This window comes from Corvus kubaryi, unplaced genomic scaffold, assembly GCF_017639235.1.
Source record: "Corvus kubaryi isolate FWS band 111438036 unplaced genomic scaffold, C.kubaryi_AGA036_p1.0 71, whole genome shotgun sequence".
NCBI classification, from domain to species: Eukaryota; Metazoa; Chordata; class Aves; order Passeriformes; family Corvidae; genus Corvus; species Corvus kubaryi.
The window spans coordinates 446,556-473,570 of record NW_024582059.1 but is presented as its reverse complement, the minus strand read 5'-3'; the positions used below and the strand labels follow the sequence as shown (position 1 = coordinate 473,570).

Here is a 27,015-nt window from a genome sequence, read left to right as displayed (position 1 = left end):
GGTGTGAAAAAGGGAAGGCTGCATTTGTGGTTTCCCTACAAGCTCCATTTCCAAGCCATTTTCACAGAACAGTGATGCTGTTGGAGAATATAATCTCTCTCTTCCCCTTATGCTGCCTCTTTTCTCACACAAACTCAGCAAAGGTTTTTAACTAAATGGGAGATGCCAGTTTGTTAAAGCTTCATTAAGGGAGAAAGGAGGACAAAGCTTTAACAATACAGTATAGGAATATAAAGACCTGTGGTAGTTTTATAATGACATTTTACTCAGAAAACAGTCTGTATAAAAATATTTACAAATACTTTGAATTTCTAAGCTGAAATAAAATGCTGTCCATATGTCCAAGTCTAGGTTTTTCTTCTTCTTCCAGTGTACTTTTGCCTTCCTCTTCTGCACTCTTCTCCCAGTAAAGGCAATTATCAAACACCTGCTGCACAAGCATTACCAAACACAGGCCACAGTGTTGCATAGCAGGAGAGGGAACAGATGCTGTTTCAGCATAAATTTGAGCATTATGTAGGGAGAGAGAGTCCCCCCTCTTTCCCCGCTCCTTGAGGAGGCACAGGAGTGCTCAGGGGATCTTGCAGCTGGGTCAAGCTGGTCTTGAGCCTCTCTAGTGTGTCAAACTTTTCTTCCAAATGGAACATCTATTTTGAGTACAGCACCAGTGTCCTGGGGTTCCACTTCTTGTCTCTGTAGTGAGGCACAATGCTGTTAAACGTGTGCTAGGAGTGCCAGGAAGCAGCTACTGTTTCTCATAACCCTGGTTTGTATAGAAGTGTGCTTGCAGGATGCTGCTCGCCATTACCTACAGATGCTGTTTGAAACAAGTGTTCACTTGTAGCCATCACTGTGGTAAAAATGTGTTTAACCAGATCTAAGTGTCATGCATCTGGGATATTGAAAAAGGGCCTTGAAATACTCTCTGGATTGCAATATAGATACTATTTACAAAATGTACTTACTTCTATCATTTTTCTTTTGGTTTAAAGCCTAAACAGGTAATAAAAAGATATTTAATGTTTCCAGAAAGGACCCATTTTAAGTAAGAGGCTCAAGGTTACAGAATATGATACCAATGGTTAGTTGTGATGGAGCTTGCAATAAATTATTAAGAGTGCTCTGAATAACCACAAAAGTTTTGAATAGTGACCACTTCTGTGCTTGGTTGGCAGGTGTTTGAATTAAGTGCGTTACAGGTGTACACACCACATGTATCAAACCCACGCTGTGGTTTTGCAACTGTCCCCACGTGTGACTCGGCAGCCCCAGAGCTGCAGGATCCTGTGTGTGCAGAGCTGGGTGACATCTGGGTGGGGGCACAGACAGCACTGCAGAGGTGAAGTTGCCCTCTGGTAAGCAATGCCTTTCCCTTGGAGAGAGGCGGTTCCTGCCAGTGGAGCAGGAGCGCTGGCACACAGCTAGGAACTGAGGGTGGCGTTGCGCTCCTCCAGCTGCTTCCTTATTTGTGACTGCAACAGAAAGACAATCCATTATTGCTTGTCTGTGTGTGTGGGGGTGAGTACAACCAACCCAGTTCCTGGTAGTTTTTAGGAAGTAGTGCTTTCAAGCCTTTACATTGTCTTCTCATTCCTGCCTTCGTGACCTAGGATAAGCAGTTTGTGCTGATGATCCATGGTTACCAGCACATAATGACATCCTTAGAGATGGATGTAATTTTTTCTTACTAATGAGCATGCCTGTTAAAAGTGCATCCCGAAAATGCTGAAGTGGGTTTGCAGGCAGATACATTATGCCCCTGTGCTTGGAACTGGTGAGGCCACACCTCAACTGCTGTGTCCAGTTCTGGGCCCCTCAGTTCAGGAAGGTGCCTGAGTGAGTCCAGAAAAGGCCAGTGGGGGGGAAGGGGCTGGATCACAAGTCCCATGAGGAGCAGCTGATGGAGGTGGGGGTATTTAGCCTGCGGAAGAGGAGGCTCAGGGGTGACCTTATCACTCTAACTCCCTGAAAGGAGGGTGTAGCCAGGTGGGGGTTGGCCTCTTCTCCCAGGCAGCCAGTGACAGGATGAGAGGATGTGGCCTCAAGCTGTGCCAGGAGAAGTTTAATCTCAGTATCAGGAGGAATTTCTTCACAGAAAGGGTTGTTAAACATTGGAATGGGCTGCCCAGGAAGGTGGTGGAGTCACCATTCCTGTAGGTGTTTAAAAAAAGACTGGGTGTCTAGCTGACAAGGTGGTGATAGATCAAAAGTTGGACTTGCTGATTTCAGAGGTCCCTTCCAACCTAATTGATTCTGTGATTATGTGAAAATGGTGTCTTCCAGTCTAGCTGGCCTGGAAGCCAAGTACTCCATTGTTGCAGGTGCTGAGCACTGTAGCACTTGGGTGGCACAGTCCTGGGGGGGGTTTATGATGGCAGTACCAGCTGCTGCCATGTAACAGCACACATCACCTTACCAGTTTCCACCGCAGTATTTTAATCCACTCATCTGCTTCTATCCCAGTTTTTGCACACAGGTAGTATGTCCTTAGTGGGAACACCAAGCTGTAAGTAAACGAAGCTTTCTTAAATGGCTAGGACAACTGGCAGTTCTCCCCAAAACTGAGCTCAGCTGGCCTGTACCAACAGTTGCTTAGACAGAGCAGGGTAGGGAGGCTGTGCTCCCATTCAGTCACCAGGGAGTTAACCAAGAATGGGTGACAGTCGTTTACAGCTCAGGGAGATGCTGCCCCAGGTCCATAAGGATAAATGACCATCTGGGCACAGAAGAGGTTACCATGTGACCTGTAGCAGTGTCTGACCCCACCATGCATGAGTCTAGGTGATGATTACAGATGCTTACAGAATTAGAAATGCCCACTACACATGGGCCCACCTTTTGCCAGGAGTAATTTGGCAGTCATGCAGGACTGACAGAGATTAGCTGACAGAAAAAGACAGAAAGAGGATGAGCAGGGTCACAACCACCAAGGGACCTTTCAGAAGCATGCATTGTTTATATTTCAAAATTCCCTTTCTATTTTGACCTTCTCAGCAAGATGGAGAAAGTGCTACAACTCACCAGAAACAATTGACTCTTTCCTGGGAATAGTCAAATTGCACAGCTGAGCATTCAGTTAAGTCAAGTGCTCGAATCGGTTCCGTGGCCTTGAAGGGAAAATGGTTTTAAAATGTGGACACAAGAAAACAGAAGATAAGGCTATCTCAGTTCATCTTCAGTGCATCTAGACCTTTACAGGCACCTTCATAGGTTTTTCCAGGCATAGCTACCATAGCTGTAACACTATAAGCCCAAACTAGCAAGCATAACATCAGTGCTATTATCATATGAAGTGAGCTTCATATGAAAAATGCAGGACAGTTCACATCTGGACAAACGAGAGATCTCTGCTGCAGGAATGTTTAAGCTACATGGAGGCTGCTGAGGGCATGGCTGATGCCTTAGAATATAACTAACACAGCAGCAAATCTGGTATCATTTTCAGCTAAGGTTTTCAGAAACAAAGGCATGGTATAGCTCTTATCAGACCTAGCCAGCTGTTGGAGATTTAATTAATTCCTTAGTGCCTTAAAAGGATGAAGCTGGGTAAGGGAAAATGTAGAAGCAGAGCTAAAGCAGTGCTTGCAGCAGGAGTGATAGGTTTGGCTGCCTGAGAAAGAAACACACACACACACACACATACATATATATATATATATATATATATATATATATATATATATGTAAAAGTTTCTTTGGACAAGCCCAGGTGCAGGGACATAGACTGTGTATAACAGCAACCCATCTCCCTTAGGAGTTTCATTCTCCCTAGGTGTGAGAGTTCTTCTTCCATTTGTTTCAGCCTCACGCTGTTAAGACATCAGAAGAGGCAGCTTAATTGCCTTCTGCCCAAACACCTTTAGCTGTTTTCCATGGTCCTTCATCAGGTGTATGGAGGTGTCTGTTGCTTTCTTATCTTTCTTTATTTTTTTTGCTGGCTCAGTGGCTGTTAGTAATACCCTACATTAGAAGAAAGCCCCTTGTGCTGTGGTGTGCTACCAAATGCTATCCCAGGGTCAGCTGCAAGCTGCTCACCTGTAGCTACCTGCAACCCCACAGCAACAACAAGAGTGCCAGGAGACACTGGAGCTACTGCCTGGAAGGAAGTCATATTCCTGACGGAGACACCTTCTTGCCTGGTAAGTAACTAATGGAGTGCTGCTCTTGGAAATGCTATCCTGCAAACTTAAGTTGTCTTGAACTGAAAGAAAAACTGATGGAAAGCTTTGCAAAAACCTAACTGTTTGTAAATGGCAATGTTTGGTGAGAGAAGACAGTTGTGTCTGCTCTTGTAAAAATCTGTCAGAGGCTTGAAATAGGGCATGGCAGAGGAGCAGAGGAGAACAGTTTGGCTGTGTTTATGGATGAACCTCAAACAGAGGCATTGTAAGGGCAAAGGAACTCCAGAGGTGTTTCTTATGTTTACTCAGATTAAGATAGAAATGGAGCAGTGACTGTAAGAACCCAACGTTTTTTCCCAGATGCCGCAGGTTAATCTTTGTCAGAAGGAGTTTTTAAATGAATGGTTTTCTATGTATGTTGTGAGACCACTTGAAAAAAAAGGATGAAATCAAAGAATGCAAAGGATACTACCAGTATTCTTAGAACCATTTCAGCAGCATGCTCTCTGTTAGGTCTAACCTACCAATAAAGGTTGTGTTGTGCTGGTAGCTTAAAATCCACTTAACAAAGCAACCCAAAAATGTATTCTAGGCCAGGTTGGACAAGGCTTGGAGCAACCTGGTCTAGTGGAAGGTGTTCCTGCCTGTGGTGGAAGGCTTGGAAGTAGATGCTCCTTGAGGTCCCTTCCAACCTGAACTATTCTGTATAAAAAAGCCCTGTAAACTCTATTCAGTAGCTAAGACTGGCAGAGCACAGTAAATGTTTTCCAGCTGTAAAAATTACTTTCTCTTGTTGAAGTCATCAACAAAACTGACTTTACTTGACAGGTTTTAGCCCTCTGACAGTATGGGAAGCTTTAGCTTGGGAAGCTGTGAATACAGGTGTGAAAAGCCAGAGATACAAGGAGGCTGCAGCTGCCTGTAGAGGTGTTTAAATGGTAGAACTGGTGTTTGCTACTTACTGTCTGGTCTTTGAAATACTTAAGTTCATTCCTATGCAGTGTAAACCACCTTGTCTTCCAGTTCTGAAAGATCAAGAACGGATGGTAACTGTCTTGGGAGAGTTTAGTCTGACACTTCTAAGGAAAGAAAAACTTTTAAAGCTGCTCACTTGCTCTGGTTTACAGTTGTGCTTTGTTGTTGCCCAAAACACAAATTCTTCCTCTCTGCAGGGAAATATAGGTGAACCAATTTCAGCCCCACACTGTCTTTAGCTTCTGTGGGTGATCACAGGGTGGAAGCAATGAGTAAGTTTTCCTTACCTTGACTATTTTGCCTTGTTTTATCAAATATCCTTCTTTGGTACCAAGCTGTGAAGTAACAAGGAAAGGGATTTGGCTTAGAGACTGAGCTCTGCTTCTACCTCCCACATCCCCCTCTTTGCCAGTATCAGGAAGATGGATCAGCAGCCTGTTCTTTGGGAAATTCCCCACAGCCACTTGCCCTCACTCCAACACTCCCCTCAGGTGGCTGGATCCACCACTAGGGTAAACATGGACCTGTGCTGGCTCTGAAGGCAGCCCCCTAGACTGTGCCTCCCTCAGTGGGCTTCTGGCCTGCACCTTCTCAACCAAACACAGCAAAATAGCTGCAGTTACACTTTATGTAGTGAAGCTGGATGGTTGCCTCGGTATGTGTTGTGACCAGAAGCACATGGGGGTTTGGCTGACAGTGGAATTATCCCCAGAAAATGCTCCTCAAATGCAAACAGGGGAAAGTACTCTTTTACTGAGCTCTTCTCTTCTCTCAAACAGGCCCATGCTTGAGAGGAAAAACCTGTTATGTTCAATGTGCTTTTTGAAAAATTGGGGTTTGAACTGTTTCTCTGGCATCATGAGTGGCACTTGGACCTGATAACTTCTCAGATACTGAAACTCTGTGTAGAGACCTGGCTGTGAGACTGCAGAGCTCTGCAAATCAAAATCTTGCCAAGTTACCACTTGTTCTTGAAAAAATATTACCTTTTTATTGGTGGTATGTGGAAGTTAAGCTTATTTGGAGGTTAAAGTGTAACTTGGCAATGAAGGGTTAGTTATGAGACACATCAGAAGTGGTTGTTCTAGCAACTTCATTAATCCATATTAACATAACTCTTCCTCTTTTCCCCAAAAATATAGCATAGAATTTAAATACTTTCCTCTCTGTCCAGAGCAAACTGTTCTGGAGAAACCACCTGTCTTACTTAGATATGAGTTACAAGGGATTTAGAGACTCTAATTGCTGTCCAAGTGAGTCTCAAATGTCAGAACAGCTGGCCCAAATGTATATGATGATTTTTTTGTGTGTATTTGTTTTTTTAGTTCATGATAATGTTAATAATGATAAAGGATTCTAAAAGATAACATGAGAATGAAAATCTTTCATATATTCGTTTGGATAGTCAGACTCACCTAGGTCAGCCGCAGACGATGTTTTCCCAGGGACAGCATGGAAGTGACAACAATTATAAAAGTCTTTATTTGCCATGGGACTGTACTGAGCAAATCTGTATTTGTTTTGCCTTGTTTGGCAAAGACTTCCTGTATTTACAAACCCATAAAGGGATTAATAACCAGTCTTACTCCATGGCTCACTCCTGCAATCATGCTAGACTCAGGCCAGAAGCACCCCTCCCACCAGAACACCACTTACTGAGGGAGCATTTGGGACAAGGTCACTTTCTGTCCTTCCCGTCTGCATTGCAGTGTGAACTCGGACAGACTCATAAATGGAAGGTTCTTCCACTTCCCGTGGGTAGGGATGCTTCAATACAATTAAAGTTCCTGGAGAGAAAAGAGCAGGAGTAAGTCATCTGGCAAGACCGCCTCAGAAAACAACTTGTCAGCAGCTACATCTCTGAGGAATGGTTAACTTCACCTTTTCCTGAAATTAAAAAGGCAACAGTGAAAACTGTAAATATATGACACCTTTTCAAAACCTTTGCCCTTGCAAATGCTTGCATGGAATCTCTTGACTCATTAAATTCCCTTGCTCCCCAGAAGGCTGGCTGGAGGGTAGGCAGGTTGCTAAACTAGATAGGAGGCTGTAACAGTCATTGGGTTTTCCAGCATCCCACTAGTTGGTGCTTAAGTCACTTAATCTGTCAGCACTTTGGACACAGGCTTCCTAACAGTAAACCCATGTTACCATTGCCTTCAACTGTTCTTACCACAGCTCTTTCCAGTTAAACAGTTTCATTATAGCCCTTCTCCTTTTTCCCCAAATAAGATCATGTTTATTGCATGTTCCCTGAAAAAAGCTGCATTCTCAATAGTGAATCTATCACACTTTTCAAAATAGTGAAGAACCCCCTTAAAATAGTAACTGCTCCACCATCTAACTCCATTCTTTAAAAATAATGTCACGGCATACCAAATGCTGCTCCATTTGCATTTTATGCAGATATTGCAGTTCTTAAAGAGGAGAGATGCTGGAATTGGTAATAAGTTGGACTTGAAACCTACAGATGTATGAGTAATTTTAAAGTGTTCTGTAATGGGCAGGGCTGAAAAGAGAAGTGAAGAAGTTGTATTTGAAGTAACCAGCTGAAATCTGATTGCAGGCAGGGGAGGGGTATGCAAATGTGATCTATTCAACTTGCTGTAGGTGGAAAGTCAACACTGGTTTATTTCTCTCTGGCCCTGCAGAAAAATAATGCTTTACCATTTAAAATAAAATTGAGAACAGCTCCATCAGCACTCTAGAGAAACTACTCCTAAGCTGTTGCATAGAATCAGGGTGTCATCATCTGTACACCAGGGACAAAAAGCCCCATTGCAGCACTGGAAGGACTAATTTAACATTTTATACAGTATTTGTTTTCTAAAAGTTCTCTGTGGATTTTTTTTTTCCTCCACAGAGACACTTGTACAGAATAATCTGGTAATTATACACAAGGTCTAGCAAAAGCTGCACTGTAGCAAGATTATTCTGCCATGTCTGCACCTGCTGATGCTTGGCTTGGAGTTGACTCCGTTGAGCCCCTACCCCATTTTTGACAAGAGATGGTCATGACCCAGGAGAACTTTGACACCTGTATCTGAAGGAACATTGCCCGAGCATTAACTTTCTCTTCCTCTCTACTGTTTTCCATGGTATAGTAAGGTGGAAGGTTTTTTAATATGTCGTTACATTTTTAATTTTTTTTTTTTTTTATTCTGTAGCACATCTGACTTAGAGGTTTCACAGAGCCAGTAGAATCTGATTAGGAAAACTTAAGGTGACAAGTGTTGATCCCATCCATAGAGATCAGATAAAACCAATGTCTTGCTTACTAATGTCTGTAACACATGCAGTGAGGGAGTGAGGAATGGGGAAATACAAGTTTTATGTCATCTGAAATCTTTACAGAGCTAGGCCTGTGGGTGCATGCCTGATTTCACAGGAAAAATAGCTCACTGGCACAGAGGATACATGTAGGAGCTCTGTGTTAGAAGCACTCCTGAAAGCAGTTTGAAAAGAGAGTGTTTTGAAAGATACAAGTGCCATATTGAGTGTACAACTGCATGAAGAAATTGGCAAAGCAGCCCTTGAATTTAATGTTTGTGTTAGCAGAGTACTGGTGCATGTTTGGTGTGTGACATGTTGCAGTTATTGCATGTGCCAACTATCACTTAACTGGCCTCTTGCATATATAATTAGTACTGCTCTGAGTTATTTGCATACACTTGCCACAGAGGATACTGAAGTTTCTGGCATTAACTTGCACTGACGTGTCTTCAACTCTTACCCTTGAAGCTAAACATAAAACTGACATCATGAGAATATCCACTTTGTTTCTCCAGGGATTCTAATCTGATGGTGTTCAGTTCACTTGTAGGAATCAAGTTTAATATTTTGACCCTTAATTCAGGCAGCACATTGGTTGTTAAAGAAACCTCTGCTTTTCTCTCTCCTCTTAAAAGCGAGACAAATCGCCGTGATGGCAGATGGCATCAGCATGGTGATGCACTGTAGGCAGAACAGGAGAGGTGGTTAAAAACACATTCCCTACAGGAAGGAGGAACATAACACTGGAGACTCTGTCCTTGGACAAAGAATAGTGAAACCAAACAATTTTAGGTTGCTTTTCCATTTATTCTCACTGGGGGATTTCAACTTTATAGATGAATATTTATTTCCTCATTAACACCGTGCTTTGGTTTTGCCATTTTTGAGAATGTTCTGTTCTACCAGAATGTCTCTCGGTATTTTGAAATGCTTCCTCCTCTCAGAAATCAAAAGGAGCTCAGAGCCCAGGTTAGCAAAAGCCCAATAAGCTTATGTGTGGTTTATCTTCAAAGAACTTGAAATATTTTTTTGGAGTGGAATTTTTTTAGATACCTGAGGTTAATACAAATGTGAATTTATGAAAAGGAGCACTTTAGTAAAAGATCTATTTGCTAACACATCAGAAGTTCCTTTTAGTTAGGTCTCTGTGGAGCATGGCTATAAATGTGTTCACACACACAATATGGCTCTCCTTACCTGTTTCACTGCCAATTAAAGGCTGGTTTGCAAAATGCATGACCAATTCCTTCAAGCTAGAAAATTCATTAAATCCAAATTTGAATGAAGTTCCTGTATGTTCAACATGGAAGTGTTTCACGGAATCTTTTCCCCTAAAATAAAAGAGGAAAATTTGTCATAACATAAATGCCAAAGGCATTTGGCATGTACAATCCTTAAATAGCAGCTTTCACTGCAGCGAATCTGACCCAGATCACAGGCTGATGATCATTGTCCTAGTAGTTATACTACTGCCATCACTGTCCCTCACTAATACTCAACACATCTGAGCATCAGATTTTAATTGCCGATTTACAGATATGAGATGATGAAAGCCTAGAAAGGCCTAGTAGGTTAATTTAACCCTTGCATCAGCAAAAAGACTCACAGAAGAGATTTCCAGCCTTCTGCCTAAATAGGATGAAATCCCTTCACTTACTGGACTTTAGTCTTGATGGTGTACTCAGTATGTGTATTGCTTTTCAAGTAGCATCCCAATCTCATTGAAAATGTCTTCTGTTTCCCTTTGAAAAATAGGCTGTCTCTGTTTTGCACCCAAACAGGAGTTTAAAAACCTAGTTTTAAATACCTAGGGCTTTAGAATTTGTTTGCTTTGTCTCTGTACTCGGATGATTGGTTCCACTAGGATGGGCACTGACAAACATGAATCAGGGTCCTTGTTCTGTAAGGGAAGTAACAGCTTTTGTTTATGAAACCTGATGGCATTTAGAGAAGTGTGCAAGGTCTCACTTCCTGGGTGGGCAATTATTTTGACTTCAAAAGACAGTGAAGCACTTACTGCAAGTATTTCTCCAGTGAAAAAGTTACTTTTGTTAATTTTACTAGCACCCAAAATAGTTGAGTAAACTTTGTCTGATGAAGAACTTACATAGCAAATATACTGAAAAAATGTGGTGAAGAAAATGAATTATAGTCTCTTTCATCATTTATTGCCACTTCCAAAGAAGATTATGATTTCAAACAGGTATTTAAATATTTATCTTTGAACAGTATTTATGACACTGTAGAAGATGCCTCTATGGGCCTCACACATGTTTTGTGCTACAGTCAGCTGGGGCACAACTAGCCAAGTGCAAATGCTCCACAGCAGGGAGGAGCTGCTGTGACTCTGCTGCCATTACAGGGTTTTCCATCTTTTTGTTTAATTTCACAAGACAACACTGCAATGAGAGCAAATTCTACTCTGCCTCCTACTTCCTTTTCAAACTGGCTAATGGGGGAGGGGATTTCGGGCAATATACAATCTCTCTTCTGCAGCTGTCAATAAAAACCTCAAGGGATGTCTAAGCATTTTTTCCTTGAAAAAAAACCCCAAACCATAATAATGACTGAAGTTCCTTGTAAGGCTGAGGCAGAAAGTAAAGTAAAAGCTACAGAAGACATTTTAGGACAGAAGGAAAATGACAGCTAGAATTGCTGAAGTTATCCTGACGTTATATTCTGCAGAAGTGTACCAGAACAAAATTGAATTATTCTAAAATTAAGTTTTAACATTAGTCAAAAAAGAAAACATAAAATTAAACAGTAGAAAAATTGTAAAACATTTTAAAATCAGAATCAGTATTCAAAGGAGCTGTACCACCAGAAACAACAGAGACTAACAGAATAAAAGATCAAACTCCAGACTGGGCTGTTCAGTTCATACAGTAACGCAGTAGCTAACTCTCGCTACATGAAGAGCTGAACAAAAGATTGGAATGGGTTCAAAATAGACTTTTGTAGGTCTTCTAAGGCTAGAATCTGTTAAAGCAGCAAATTTATTTTCATTAACTAACACTTCTGTTTCCTATTAAAAGAACTATTTAAATTTTAGCTTATTATAATAAGTTGTTTCCTGAAAGCTCTTTAAAACTACCTTCAAGATACATATAAATTTTATTTAATTTTCTGAGGTAGTTATCTCAAATAATGCTTAGTTACATTTTGAAGTAAAAAAATATTAACCAGCAAAAGTCTTTTTTTTTTTTTTTTTTTTTTTTTTATTTAAAGGAAAGCTATTACTTATAAATGCCACTATTCGTTTTGGCAACACTTGCACTCAATTCAGTCATCGCTACCCTGAATACTCATTTTGTAACATCACCTTCAGATCTGACAGGCATTCCCCAAGCTCCTTGTAAATAGGGCTCCCTATAGTGGTAATAATTTCAACAGTGTGTGTATAGGCACACTTGCTCCTACATTGTCTATCAGAAATGGGTGAAACACCTCATCATTGCCTTTTCTGGAGAACAGGGTCTGTGCAAATTGCACTTTTCTCAGCTCCCAAGCAACACTCTTCCAAATTGTAACAGCTTCTGGTACTGAATATGCAGAAAGCCACAATCTCTATGGCATATGCTGTGCTCCTGTCAGGGGTGTAAATAACCAGCAGCCTCACACAGACCAAAATTACTTTAAAAAGTTACTGTGATTCAGCTGAGTTGTGGCCAAGAATTTTTCAGAGGCTCAGGTTACAGCAGAAATGAGCTTGAATGTGCCAGCTTAAAATTTTGGTCTCAAAGTCTGCTTGTATCACACAGTTGCCAAAGGCTACGAATGTATTTAGGGCTGGTTAGCTCCACCCAGCTGACATGCATGGACTTCCTTGTGTGTCTATTGCATGTGTCCTTAGGTTGCCTCACTAAAATACGTGGCTTCTCTCTTTCTTGGAGATCATTTAAATGTGATTCAGTAGTGACGTATCCAGGCCAGGCTACCTCTGCTTTATATTGGTTGTATCCTGGACAGTTGTGTCCTAAACTGCTGTAATTGACTTCAAGGCCCTGATATCTATCACTTGCAAGATGCTGTTCAAATCAGTCCTGCAGACCTGGCTAAGACTGAACCTTAGCCCACAACAGAGGAGTAAAACCATCCATTCAAACACTGGATCGTCCTTCAGAGATGATGGTTCCTATACAGTGATTCAGAAACTAGTGTGGTTAGCACCTGTTAACTGTTTGCTGCTATCCTCATCATAAAAGTTTTCTACTCCAATCAGCTGTTTCTTAAGCTCTTTTAACTGACATGCAGATTTTTATCATGCAGACTGAAAATTTACAGCCATTCTATAGAATTAGGTTTTCTACCAATAAGATAAATTCATAATTTGGGAAAATGAGAGCGATTGTCAAATCCAATTCAATTTTTTCCTCTAACAAAATGTCATTCAGTGGGATTATACCAATAGAAATATATTTCAAAATTGTTTAAGCCCTAGGAAAATAAAACCTGTAAAGCATGGGCCATTCAAACATGGAAGTAAGTGCAGCATTAGATTAGTTCACTCTGTCCATACCCTACCTTACAGAGAGGGAGTACAAATCTTCCCTTTCATTACTCTTCCTCAAAAGATAGCTCCCATCCTGCCCATTGGAGAGCAGCAGCGCCTCTGCTGCGTGTCGGGTGAGGTTGTCATGGTACCACCTGGGGAGACACAAGGGGTTAAAGCACCATTCACTCAGCTCTTAACTGGCTGCTGCTGTTTGGAGCAGGGTTATTTGCAGTCTTCCTCTACAATTTTAAGTTACCACCCTCCTCACAGGCACTCACAGTTTACACAGATTTGTGCCACTTTCAGTGGCCTCCTTTTGATCTGCTCAAAAATTAACATTTTTTGTTGATGCAGAGTTCTGTACAAACAGCTGACTGTTTTTCTGGATCTAAAAAATTCTGCAAATTCTACTTGCACGAGCAACAAATTACCCAGGTCTGTGCTGGTGCTGATAAGGTGAAAGCAGTTTTGGGGGGTATACAGAATCCTTTGTCTATTTTCAGAAGCTGTATTTCCTGATATATATATATATTCTTTGGTACACTTCCTCTTCTGGCCAAACAGGCAGCACTTAAACTCCTCATAAACTTTGTACTTCCCTCAATGCATCTTCACTGCCAAGATCTGCAATTTAACATGCTTGCCTAAGCTTAGAATTAAAGGGATCAAAATTAAGTGTCAGAATTTCAGTGAAAATTAGATATCTTGCTGTGGTTACCACTTGGCCACACATGGTCTGAGCAATAAAGGAAAACATCTAAACACTGTTTCAATTTATCTTCAGTGAAAATGAATTTCATTTTTATATGAAAAATTTTTTGCAAGGAAATCACAGGGAAAAAATCCTGCAAAGAAGTCCAGGAAGTGTAGTTTATGGGTTTGTTTCCATTCAGAATGTTCCACAATAGAAACACTCAATTTTTTCACTAGACAAGGATCTCGCTGGAAATGAACCTGAGACTGAAGACAAAGAGCTGGAGCTATAAAAGGTTAGAGCTGCGGAGGGAGGGATACTAGACCCAAGGCTCTGCTGGGAGCAAGCTTCCCTTGTCAGTATGCGGAGTGGTGCCTTTCCCTCCCTTTAAACTGTGTGCGCCTGTAGCGCTGGGATCAAAGCGGGTCACTGCTTCAGCCAAAGAAACACAGTTTCACTGAAAGCAGGAGTGCCATCGCAGCCCTTTCCAGAACTTGCGTCATGGCAGTCTTCAAAATGAAACCAGGTGTAATTGTATCCTCTTTCTCCTTAGCTGTTCATCCCAAGTTTCCACCAAACTTGGCATCTCACACAAAGTTTTAACTCTGAATTTGGATGGCTGCCTATTTGAAAGGCCAGCTGGCTGATAAATTGCTTTATGAGAGACTGCGGACTGTTAACCCAGAGGAAGACAAGATCCATGTGAAACTCAATACAGGCGGGGTGTTGCTGCTTTGGCTCTAGAATGTGGTCCATCTACACAGTAGAATAAAATAATGAATATTTAAAGATCAAAGTGTCATCCTCTAGAACACCTGTTAGCCAAAATCCGCTTTGGGATTAACTGCCCAAGTAAGTAACAGGCAAAGGTCAGATCTGTCCTGATGTGGAGAGGATCGTATCAGCATGGCCAGACCTGCAGCTGAGAATGCAGCACTGTGTTTTGGGTGGGATTTCATAAGGCTGCTTGGCTCACTTCTGTGCAAAAGAAGCAGATGTTGAGAAAATCTGTGAGTGGTCGTTGTCATAGTTTGAAGTTGCTCATAACTGCGTCGTTACCTTATTTCCAAAAAAAGCCTTTTATTAGAATTTTAAAAGAAGTCAAGTTTAAAAAATACTGTGTTTAAATCCACTATCCTTACACATAAAAGGCTAGTGACTAATGAAATGTTACTACTATGCAAAAAATAGGTAAACCAACCAAAAACCAACAACAAAACCCTTGACTGGGAAAATAATGTTGTCTGAAAGTGCAGTTTTAAAACTTTGCTGACAAGGCTGCACCAGTTTCTTGCCTAAATATGCTGTCTCAGACAAAAATCCCTCAAATGTTACTGTGTTCCTCTTGTTCAGCTCAAAAAATAGAAGTGGATGGGAGACAGTAATGCAGAGCTTGGTGTCAAAGGGACTGTTACACATAGTTTTGGGTTTTTTCTCTTCCTGGCTGTGACAGATGGTTCAATCAGGTTACTTTGATATTCCACTGTGAAAATGGTCACACAAGCTTCATTCCAATTGCATAAACACAGGTAAAATTTTAAAATGCTGTAGAAAATTTAGAATTTGCATCACAGACCACCAGGAAGGTAAACAAATACACACCTATGCAGTCTGCTCTTACAATCAAGCCCGAGCTGACCACACAAGTAAAAATAAGCAGGACAAAAAATAAGCCAAAGCAGTCCTGTGGTTAGACATTACTAGGTATGCTTCAGGTAAATTTAAGTATTTGTCAGAGGGAGAGTCCTTCTATTTATCTGTTTCAGAAAAAAAAACTTTTAAGCAGCTCTCTGAAATTTGAGGGCATATCAAGATGGGAGTTATGGCTCATTTGGCAAAACTGTAAAAGGCAGTCCACCTTCAGCTTACATTTTGGTTGTCTTCTGAGTTACACCTGGGGCAGGAAACTTGATACAAAACACAATACTGTATCTACCTTCATGCCTTCTTAAAATGAGACATTAAGGAAATTAAAATGCTTTACAAACACCCATCTCTTCGAAGCCGCTAAAAAGTCCTTCATAAAGCTGAATTGTCTTAAATCTTTGATTTTTGAACCATGGTGGATAATGTTAGATAATAAGACTGTTTCTGAAGGCCCTTCCAAAAGTCATCTTTATAGAGTCTTGTATTCACAAAAAAATCCAGATATATGCTCTGTACTTTGACACCTTTCAGACTGAAAATCATCAGAAGTGTAAAAATTGCCTGAGGTTCTTGATTGAGATTTCTCTGAAGAAATACAAGAAGAAAGACAGATGGAAGTCTTTCCCAGCTTCAAAGCCACTTCTGCTGGCTACCCTTGGCCCTGTATACCCTCCTGTCTGATATATATACATCTGGGAGATTTCTCTTTTCTAATTATTTCATTTCTCCTATTAAAAAAAAATCTATGTAGTCAACTTTTTGGGGTTCCTTTTCTATGATTTGACTAGCAATCTCAGGCTCAGAATTTATAGCTGCTGTCATTTATCCATTCTTGCTACTTTAACTTCATCCTAAATGACACTAAATCTCTTTATCCCACCCATGTAAGCACATTTGTGCTGTCAGTGTGTGTTGTTGAATGACCACACTGTCCTTCCTGCTCTTTGGAATGGCCAGTGAAAGCCTGTCTTAGGATGGGCACGCACAGCCAGTGAGATCACTTTTGTTAGCCCTTGAAAAACAAAGCCTTTTCAGATTTCAGCCTGTTCTTCAGGTCAGACTGCTTTGGTGACCTTAGAGGAAGGACTTTACTGGCACGGCTTTTATGGGAAGGAGAAGGAAGTGAGACAACCCCAGAGAGCTCAAACTCATCAGAGCACACAGCCTTGCCCCGAAGGTCTGCCCATCCAGTCACCAGTGGGGTTTCCCCGTGGAATAAGCTGGTGGCTGCTACAGTACACACCATGTCTGTGCTGGCCAGCTGTGCCCCTGCAGCTGTGCTAATCATCACAACTCCAAAACAGGATGCACTCACGGTAAAATCTCTTCTTAAGATTTCTGTTTAGCTAATGCAGTGACTAAAACTACCTGCACTGTGGTGAAATCAGGAATATGTTACAGCAATGTTTGGGATGGGAAACTCACTCTTCAGGTTAGAACATCATCCTCAAAATGTTCATTTCTTCTTTAACAACACAAGTTGTTCAAATGAAAAGTGTTAATGTAACTCCATATCTATGTCCCCTGCGGATCAGAGAGCCCTTAGGTATGGCATCTGTCATTTCTGATAATGCTGTTTTCAAAGAAACCATATGGATATTTTGCAAAACATTTCTGCCTGTGTAAATAGGGGCTGCTGAATAAACTTGTAGCTAGTATCAGGTGCATTAATTTTTTAACAATAATAGACTACACAAGGAACACAAACACTCATCCATGAAAGGATGGATGTGGAGTGACTTGGATAATTCTCTTCTGAGCTATTTTTATGTGCAAACTGTGTAACATCCAAAAATTACTATAAAATTGATTCACTGGTTCTTTATTTTTGGCACTCTGTATTTCAGCAACTTCCAGCTCTTATCTGTCAAGTTTAGTAGTTTGAGATTTTTTGAATTTTTTTTTCCTAATACCAAACCCTAGAAGCATTACCCATCATCTGAAAATTGCAAAAGGGTTCACTGTACCCAACGTCACTAAAAGTGAAGTTTTGGCAATGTTTTTGATGGTGCATGAGTTGACAGAGCTCTAGAGAATCTACAAAAGGGCAAGAACGCTAAGACAGAAGTTACGTGTGTCAGGCAACCAAAATTGGTATTTATTAGACATCCTTTCAATGTGTTACACTGAAACACTTAATCATGCACCTATATAAAGTACTCTGTTGGAACACAAGGATGCCATCATATGGGAAAAAATAATTTAAAAATAGAAATAAGAGGAAGTAACATCATTGTACCCAGTCTTAAGGTTTCTGTCTTCTAACTGTAGACTTTCACTAGCTCAGCTTCTGCTTTTGACTTCAATTTTCTCTCCCCCTTCTTTCAACTGCCTTCATTCTGATTTTCACCCATTATTTGGCCCACTTTCTAGTCACTTTAATTTTTCTCTTGCTTAAATCAGAAAATAGAGATGAAAAAATTCTTATGACAATTTACCCTGTTCCAGTCTAACATGTTCCTCAATTCCTCAATTTTATTATCACCCAATCTAGGCCTGTGGCCTAATTTCTCTTCTGTTACTCAAACTAAGCATGAAATGTATTGTCCAGTCTTACAAATATCATCTGTCATGGTATTGTCAAACCTGGAAGAGTATAAAAGCTCTGCTGCAAGGGGTGACAAAGAAAGCTTGGGCTGTAGAAGGAAAAAAGGCTACAGAAATTTGTTGCCTCTTGCCCTGTGCCTTTCACTTTCAACAGACAAATGGTGTCACCCAAACTATGCTGTACTGGGAGGGAACCTGTGCTACCAGACCAGCCTGTAATTACTCGGATGACGAGGTATTCCACATTCTCATCTCTTGCACAAATAACAATGTGGAATTCCCCAAACTCACGCAGTACGTGCTCAGCCACAGGAGTTCCACACTGCAGTATTCCTTCTGTCCTTTCAGCTCTAACAGCAATAAAGGCAACTGGAAAATGGATTCACTCCAGGAATAACCAAAGAGGCCTTCAGAGAACAATCCCATTGTCAGTTTCCTTTTCCTTTAAGCCATGGTGCTTATGTATCTTCTGGCAAACTTCAGTGTTCCCTTTTAAATATTTTGCTAGATCTAGGGACAAAGTCAATGGGTGAGGCAACAAGTTTTGAACAATGTGTTTGGGTTTTGACCTTCCTTTTCATTAAGCATTAGGTCCACCCATATACATTTCAATACAATGAAACTGACTGTAATCTGAATTTTCACTACATTGCTGCAACTTTCCATTCTGTTGAGCAGCTAACCTGGTAAACTATGAGCATATGCTGATACTCAGCCTCTTCTCTTAAGAGTAAAGTCCTTCCCATTTCACACTTCTTTAAACCTCATCTAACTTCTTTGATTTTTGAACCAGAAAGCAGAAGCTTTAAAATAAACTGCTTCAAATTCCCCCCCAAAGGTACATAAATGTTGAAGCTGTTTCTCTTTTGAATGACCACTGTCTCTGTTGGACACACACTCCTCACCAGAACTGGGTCTCAGTTGTGCTGGATACTGCATCAGCTGTCAGGGGAACTCTGCACCGTGAGAGTATGGGACTAAGTTTAGGGTGGAAAACCCTTGTGATGGCTGCAAATTTAATTCTATAGTCTAGAGAGTGACACACCTACTTGTCACAGCTGAAAAAGTATTTACATTAAGACATCTTTCAGGTTATGCTACAAGAATGTCTGCTGCATGAGGACTTCTTTTTCATCTTTAGGGGGAAAAAAAAGAAGAAAAAAGAAGTGGCTTTAGTACCAGCTGAAAAGAAAGGGCCTTGTTTAATAATTGGAAGGGACTCTCCTTGCCTGGCATTGCTTATTTAACTTTAATGCATTTAACTTAACACACTTCCCTGAAGGAGATGCATAGTGTTCTATAAAAGGGTGAAAAGTTCAGGTTTTCCATTGAAGTGGAAGTAAAAGAAAGTAGCTACAGCTTTAAAAATGCATATTTGTAGCCTTCTCATTTGTACTCTTCCTTCTTATGGATACCACATTAAGTACCACATCAAGCTGCATTTCTACAAGACCATCTATGAGGATGAAGTCCATGCTGTTTATAGGCACATGTTACTGGCATATATTAACTCAGACCATATAGTGTAAATCAATAAAAGTCTGGTAATTGGGAATCATGCTTCCCACAACAGCAGCAACCAATTTTTCTTTCCTTCTTCCCTGTAGATACTGTTTCAGGATGAGCGTAATCCTACAGGTGTAAAGAAAAAGTATATAATGGCTACTCTGGGTACCACTGGAAAGTGACTTTACTTAGTTTCATAAGTGTTAGGTGCTTCAGTTAGTAAGCATTTCATTAAAAGCTTCTTTTAAATATTGGGAAGTAGCAGCAGTGTGAAGATAGCAATTCCAAGTCATTTTGTTGTGCTCCGATTATTCACTAAGTGAATGAATTGCAAAAATAAGCAATGAGTTGGTCCTAATCCACAAGTACTCAGGGAGCAAAACACCTTTTTCTTTTTTCATCAATTCTTTTTGAATGCAGAGGTGACACCAGAGCCTTTTTGCCTTATCAGAACGATCACTGGCCTTTCTTCTGCTTTGCCTCCCCTGTGCCTTGCTGCCACTGATCCCACCCTGCCTAGATCCATCTGTGCTGCTCCTCCAGCCCGTGTTTCTTCTTGCCCGCGGCAATGCTGCCGGTGACAGTGACCCAAGCCTTCCTTCTGTAAAAACCAAAACTAACTGGCAGACAAAATGGGCGAGTCACATCAGACAGGGAACAGGGTCTGTTGCAACTTTCAGCCTTCCTTTTTGCTCCTGGGGTTTTGCTTTTCGGTGAGTATGATGTCCTCCTAGTGGCTGTGAATTGTCCGCTGCTCTCTCTCCTGAAGCCTCAGGCACCTTTGGGAATCCTGCTGCTTCCCGGGGCCCAGCAAGGATAGCAGCTCTCCAGACCAGAGCCCAGGCCAAGCTACAAGGAGGCAGCTGAAGGGATGCCACAGGGAGGACAGGGATCTGAGGACAACCTCTGGATGTGGTGCTCCCTGGAAACGCAGGGAAGCGGCACGGCACAACCCGGGCTCTCTCCGATGGCGACGGCTTCAAGGCCACAGAGATTCTCTGAGGGAAGCTGCACCCCTGCCGCCAGCTCTCCACTACATTTGAAACGTGTGTCTTCGCTCTCGTTTTTCTAACTGTTATTTATTTCTCACCCCTGCCACCGGGACGTGGCGCTGGGTCCGTCCGAGGGCCCACAGCACCCACGGAGCCCTTTGGCAGCCTCGCTCAGACAGACCCCGCGTTACCTCATCCCTCACTCATCACCGAAATCCAGCAGCCAGCCCCAGCAGCTCCCGCCCTGCCAGCCCGGCCGGCTGTCCCGGCGCCCCAGGGCAGTCACGGAGGGCGCCCTTGGTGCGGGCCCCGAGCGCCGCTTACCCGAGCGCCATCAGCTCCCGCTCCAGCGGCGCGGCGGGACGCGGCTCCCGGGGCTGGGCCATGATCCGCAGCTGCTCCGCCGCCTCCGCGGGGCTGAGGAAGTGCGGGCCGGCACCTCCCCGGGCGGGGCCCATCCCCTCCCGGCCCGGCCCAGCCCAGCCCAGCCCGGCCCGGCCCGGCCCGCCTCGCCGCCCCGGAGCGCCCCGGCCCCATCCCCCGGCAGGAGCGGCCAGAGCCCCCCGGCTTCCAGCTGTGCCCGGTGTGCGCCGCCACGCTCCCATACTGCTGACACTTGGGTTTATCCCCACAATAATTCATTGCTTTCATCTGTACGTCCCAGAAGTTCGTATTCCAAAGGATCTCGTTGTCGGTTCGTTTTTCTCCTGCAATCAATCAATGAATGCCCCTCGCCTCTTCTGTGTCCGCCAAGGTACTCAGCGAGGAAATCTGTGGGTTATTCTGTAAGTGTTAGGTGTTCAGTCCTGTCCCCAGCCAGCCCCCAGAGCTCAGGGGGGTTGTGGCTTGCCCCGCCGAGCGCAGCTCTCCATGGACCTGCCGCTGGATTACCAGGGAAGGGGGATGTTGCCTGCCATCGCCCCTGGCATCCCGACCCGCTGATTTCCGTGGTGATCCTCCGTGCAGGTTTTGAAGGGCTCACGCTGTCTTTCTGAAACAGGAATAGGAACATAAACTGCCAGAAAGATACAACTTCATTCCCTCTTCGGAAGTATAGAGAGGAGTGAGCTCAGTGGATGAGAAATTTCTGAGCGTTGTTTGGCGTCTGTTCTTTCCTGTGCTTAAACGATCTCCTGCAATGCTAGAGCTTATTTGTATTCCCCGATACTTCATGGGCAGTAATCACTACAGGTGTGGCGAATTCCTTACTAAAATTCTTTGACAGAAAGACAGGACTCCACAAAAAAAAAAAAAAAAAAAAAAAAAAAAAAGACAGAGTGTTCTTTTCCAACCATATTGAAGTTTTCACCAGGTATCCAGTACTGAAAATAAGTTGTTTCCAGAAAAACTGGTATTTAAAGAGGATGGAACATCTACTTATTTTCCCACAAGCAGTCATATGAACTGCATGCTCAGTGTGGGGCTAGGAGTCATTTGGAACAGGATTTCTTAGCCTGCAGCTCCTGCTGGTCTTGGGGAATCAGTTTTGAAAGAGCTTTTCTAGCCTCCCAGATGGGAAAAGCTTCAGAGGGATTCCATGTGTCAGATGAGACTGTCCTTTGTTTGAGCTTCTAGTTGTGGCTGCAAGGTGCTCTGCTTCTGTGCTTAACTGTTCATGTCAACAGGCAGACATTCAGTTGTAGATAAAGATTTTGCAAATAAACTGAGGGTTTTTTTCCTTACTAGGAAAAAATCACTTTTTAGTGGCAAAAAATACTTTTTTCCTCTTTCTGAGTTTGCCCCTTCCTCTATTGCTTGTTGAAAGCTTGTGATCTGATATTCTCTTTGGTAACCTGACTCTGAAATCCACAATATTTGGTTAAATAGGTACTTTGATGTCTCCACTGTTTGCTTGTATTTACTGGATAGATTTATTTATTATTGTTCTCCTGTTCTGGAAGCTGCTGTGTTTGATTTCAGCAGTGATGAACCCATTCCAGGTTATCTTGTCTGTCTTACTGATAGACGCAGAAAAGCAGTTATGAAAATTTCTGGGTTACGGATGAAAAGGCACAGGAAGAAAAATTAATTAAATTCCAAGCAACAAAGAGCCACAACTAAATTTTAGTAAATTCTAATTATATCACAAATGGTCTTCAAAGTTCAGCAATGCAGGCTCAAAGGTATTTTCCAGTTCTTGTGTACACACCATTGTGTTTTGTGCACCAGTGTGCTGTGGTGGGAGGGGGTTCCCATCTGGGAGCAGATGCTTCCTCTTACTCTGCACCTGAGAGAGCAAAGTTTCCTCTTCATTTGTAGCAAAAAAAAATTTAAAAAAAAATGCAGAAATTGTGCTCTCATGCAGCAGAGTCCAGCTTTCCCTTTAGCAAAGTCCACTTGATCTTGGGTTTTTAACACACGTTAGCCACTGGACAGAAAGGCTACAGATTGCCAACTTGCACTTCCCCAAAGCCAGAATACTTCAGTGTCTGTTTTGGTCTTGTTCCCAAGTACGGACATCCCTGTGGGAGGACTGGCTCCGTTTGCAGTGGGAGTGCTGTGCAGAGCAGACCTGTAGATAGCAGCAGTGCTCTGGTGCTTGCAGCTCAGCCCGAGCCCTTCTGGCCACAGAGCACCCCCAAAAGACAGTTTGGCTTTCTACTCATCCCCTCACAGCTGTCAGTTACAAACCAAAATGTGATTTAATTTAAAAAAGCAGTCTCTTGAAGTCTTTCTTGAATAGCTGTGCCATCTCACAGGAAACAAATGCCAAACCCCTATTGCTTTAACTTTAGGTCATGGAAAACAGAAGGAGAACTATGGCCATCAAAATGGGGAGGAGAAGGCTAAAAATGATTGATACATGCATGATTATTCCTTGTGTTATGTGTCACACTAGGTTATTCCAGAATGCCACATTTACCAGCAGACTTTAAAACCCAGTGAATGCTTTACAGTGCAGCCACCAGGTCTCTCAGTCCAGCAGGTGTTTGCTTTTATGATAGTGGGTTTGGAGATTGTATGTTCTGTTTGGGCAGAAATTGTGGGACTGCTAGGTGAGCTTATATCACATGTGTCCTGTAAGTGGTCAGGTCCCAGGATCATGATGGCTCTTCCAGGTTTTTGAGCTTTTATGCAGCAGTTGTTTAAAACTGTTTGAAAGTTTTAGGTTTTTTTAAGGTAGGTGTAATTTTGTACTTTAAGATATAAATTAATGAAGGAGAATTCAGCTTAGATAGGCATATGACTAATAAATAAACATGATTGCTGCAAAAACATAATTAAATAACTCCAGTTACTTGACAGAACTTGGCAGGAAAGAATTGAAAATTTCTTTCCTTTTACCATTTTACCTTCCAATAACTTGAATAGATTACAGATAGCTGTGAACCATCCAAGCAAACCCTAAAGAGAATGATTTCACCCAAACAAAAGTAAAAGAAGCACAAAGCCACTGTTAACATGATTGGGATGAGGGGCAGGCTGGGATGGAGCAGAGTGGGCACCGGCAGAGCACAGGTTTCCTACACAAAAGAGCATTGCCCATTGATTCATTCCTTTTAAGTTAACTGCATCTGACAATTTTGCAGTGCCCAAGCCATCTAATCCCTGTTACACTCAGGTATGATCCCATGGGATTCTGTGAAACCCTCTAAAGCAACTACAGAAATCTTTCCCCCGTGTTCAAACACAGGACGCATGCTAATACCATCTTCTGAAATTAACCTGATTGTTCCCTTCTGAATGTGGCACAGATTGTCTTGGAGTGTTCATTGGAAACAATTTTTTTGCTGGAAAACACTTCAGATACTAGCTATCAGCATAGTGATGAGTTTACTTTGTGGATTTTGAGGCACCTGAGGCATGTTTATTTGGTGTGTTTCTAATGACCGCAGTCAACACATTTCCAAAACCTGCCAGCTAGCCCTATGTTGTCTGCAATCTATTCATAGAGAAAACACAGAACAGTGGTGAGAAAAGGGATTTGAAAATGCCTACATGCCTAGGGAAAAATGGCTTGAAGACCAATTGTGCAAAAGGGAGTGTTGTTCTTGCCCCATTTTCTCCACAGTTTGGGCTGGGCAGGGCTTCTATAACTAAAGATCACAGTAGTTGTGTTGCTGTCAGGGTTCATTCCCCAGACTTGGATTAGGAACACATCTCCACCTAGGCACAGCAAGAGATGGAACAGCCATGCCCTCCTAAGCCTTTGTGGAGTTTCCTGCCAAGTAGGACAGGCCCAGCCATGTCCCATAGGAATATGATTATGTATGGGATCCCAGAGATATTTATTTAATAATTCAGCTTTATAAGTCTCTTAACTCTGCTCTTAGTAAAAAAAAAAACAGCATTCTTCATACTCTTCATGATGTGACTTTTGGGACCAAACATATTTATCCTTTCTAACATAATACACTTTCTTCCTCTTGTTTTTTCTAGGAAATGCAGCTACTCCTCTAGGGCTAAGTACAGGAGGATTTTTTTCTGGTTTCTGAACTTGAACAGAGACACGGTAATAAGTACAGGAAGTTTCCCTTGATGCTTGCTCATTTTTTTCCTAGTCCTTGATTGCTGTGTGCATAACCAGGAGCTGGAGCATGTATATTTTGAGATGATGGTGGGAGATTAAATGCCTCTAGCTAGAACAGCTGTGTTATCACACGTGGTTTGGTTTTCACAGTTTCAATAATGTGGATAACAACGTGAAGATTATGTGTTTCCAGTTTCAGTTCTACAAGGAAAACTTTCTAGGAACTTTGTCAGTCCACTGTTTAATATACATGTGTGCTTGTTGAAGCCTTCAATTTGTTTTTCATGTCTTCTTAGACACAGCCAAAGTCTCTTTAAAACTTCCCATTTTAGAGCTATGTCATGTTCCCTTAATAGATTATGTGTGTTTCAAATTCTTTACCTATCCAGCCAATCTCAAGAAATAAACCTAAACACCTAGAAATTATCTTTAAATTAGAAAATGTGGGCTTCAGTGGCTGCTAGTGGCAGCACATGTGGGGAGGTGAGGGAGAGCAGGTCTTGTTGCCAAAGGCAAGGGTGAGGGGCAAGGTTGGAGACGGGCAGCTCCTCTTGTGGGCCACGTGGTGCCTTGAGCCAAGTGACCTGCTGGTGGTTCAGCCTCTGCCCAAGGGGAATCAGACCTGGCTGTCTAGTCTGTGCATCGAGATTACCCAGTAATTAAAGATGTAGAGAGGAGGAACTTCTCCAGACTCCCTCAAAGATGGCTCTTGGCTGTAGTAATCTGGGGTGGGGAGAACGTTCAGGGTTGGAGACCTGAATGTCTTCACACCTGGAGTTGCACCAGGGATTCCTGCTTGCCTGTGAAGCCAACCCATAACTCTGTCCTGCAGCAAGGCCCAGGGTGCCAGCTCCACTTCTGTTCTGGCTCCCAGCTCCTCACAGACAGCATTACAGTACCTATTGCCAAGCCTAAGGTAGAGACTGCATCCAGAACAGGACTGACCACACACACAGGTGTCCACCATTCATGAAAAGTGAGGGGGATGCAGCATATGATTTTAGGCTTGGGTAAAAGTCTGGTTAAAAGCTAGGCTTAGGTAAAAGTGTCATAAAATACAAAATGAAACTATTTAAACTAGAGAGGGGGTGAGGGAAAAAAAGGCTGAGAACAGTTTTACTTGTTGTTTTGTAAAACTGTTTGTAGTGTGATCTTATTACAGTTCATAAGCTGGGGTTTTTCATTTTTGCTTTTTGTGGTTTCAAGGTTTATGTTCAAATAACATGTAATGAATAACAAATTATATACATAATAATTAACATATAATACATAATGAATACAATAACATTATATAATATTAATACTAATTAAATGTATCTCTGCACTATCAAATCTGATAGGCCTGCCACTTTATGCAACTGTTTATGGATACAGGGACAAGCTTTAGGAATAGTACCAAGACCTGAGTAGAAAGGAGCTTAGGAGAAAAATTATTCTACCCAAATAAAATTATATTACGTCAGTTGCTCTGAAAACATTTGAATGTTGCATCATTTTGCACTTTATGGCACTGCTGATGCATAAAGCAGGATACTGAGAATCTGGGTCAAAAAGGGGATGCAGATTGCTATCTGAGAACAGTGATTGCAATTATAGTGCCTTTTCCTTGCAGAGGAAGCATGGGTTAATATGTTAACATTATGTGAGTATAACAAGTTATGCTCACATCTGCATAATAGAATCCCAGAAGAGATCTTGCTGGAATTACAGATGCCAGGCATTTTCCAGTGCCTTGCCAAAAGCGCTGTTCACTGCTAGTTGCTAATTTAAAAATGTACATGCCTTGTGGCAGGTCAATTTTTTTCAAAAATGAGTAAGAGCCTAACCCTAGAAATGCTGCAGGAGCTTTATAACTAGTATTTTGTGGACTCTAATTGGTCTAATGAGTGTTCAATGCACTGCAAATGCCTGGTAAGGATGGCTGCTTCTCCTACCAGCACATGGCATCAGTGACCATTTGCAAGCCAGCAGCAGTTTCATCTTCCATTGCATGTTCAGGCACTTCAGCGACTTTAAAAACCAACACTCTGTCACATTAACACCCAAGAGCATTCTCCTGGCAGGGCCCAGGTTATAAATAGAGATCCTCTCCAGAAGCCTGGTCTTACCTGAGCTGTCCATCTGCCCATGCTTCCAGGCATGATCTGTGCATGCCTGTTTCGGGGCAACTGCAGTGGATCTCCCCTGCAATGGCAGAAGAGGTTGTAAATGTTGCTGTGCCTGGCACACTCTCCCTACTCAAGGGGATGAGAGCATGTCCTCTGCTGGTTTTGGTGAGGGGAAAGCCAAGTTTG

The 27,015-nt window shown here is 42.2% G+C and overlaps 1 protein-coding gene across 4 annotated transcripts in view; it reads right to left on the bottom strand.

Annotated features, from left to right (window-relative positions):
* Positions 1–244: 244 nt before the first annotated feature.
* The window catches only part of DAPP1 (dual adaptor of phosphotyrosine and 3-phosphoinositides 1), a 55,095-nt gene continuing 28,324 nt past the window's right edge, over positions 245–27,015 (bottom strand). The window contains exons 1-9 of one of the 4 annotated variants that reach the window (XM_042049748.1): positions 20,575–20,696; positions 12,894–13,016; positions 9,567–9,700; positions 6,753–6,883; positions 5,384–5,431; positions 5,084–5,146; positions 3,022–3,107; positions 2,417–2,504; positions 245–1,472 (exon numbers count right to left, since the gene is read on the bottom strand). In XM_042049748.1, the coding sequence (XP_041905682.1) occupies positions 1,422–1,472; positions 2,417–2,504; positions 3,022–3,107; positions 5,084–5,146; positions 5,384–5,431; positions 6,753–6,883; positions 9,567–9,700; positions 12,894–13,016; positions 20,575–20,636 (786 nt within the window). In that variant the 5' untranslated portion in view covers positions 20,637–20,696 and the 3' untranslated portion in view covers positions 245–1,421. Of the gene's footprint in view, positions 1,473–2,416; positions 2,505–3,021; positions 3,108–5,083; positions 5,147–5,383; positions 5,432–6,752; positions 6,884–9,566; positions 9,701–12,893; positions 13,017–20,574; positions 20,697–27,015 lie in introns of those variants that run through there. The other 3 variants (XM_042049744.1, XM_042049747.1, XM_042049746.1) reach the window with 3 other exon arrangements.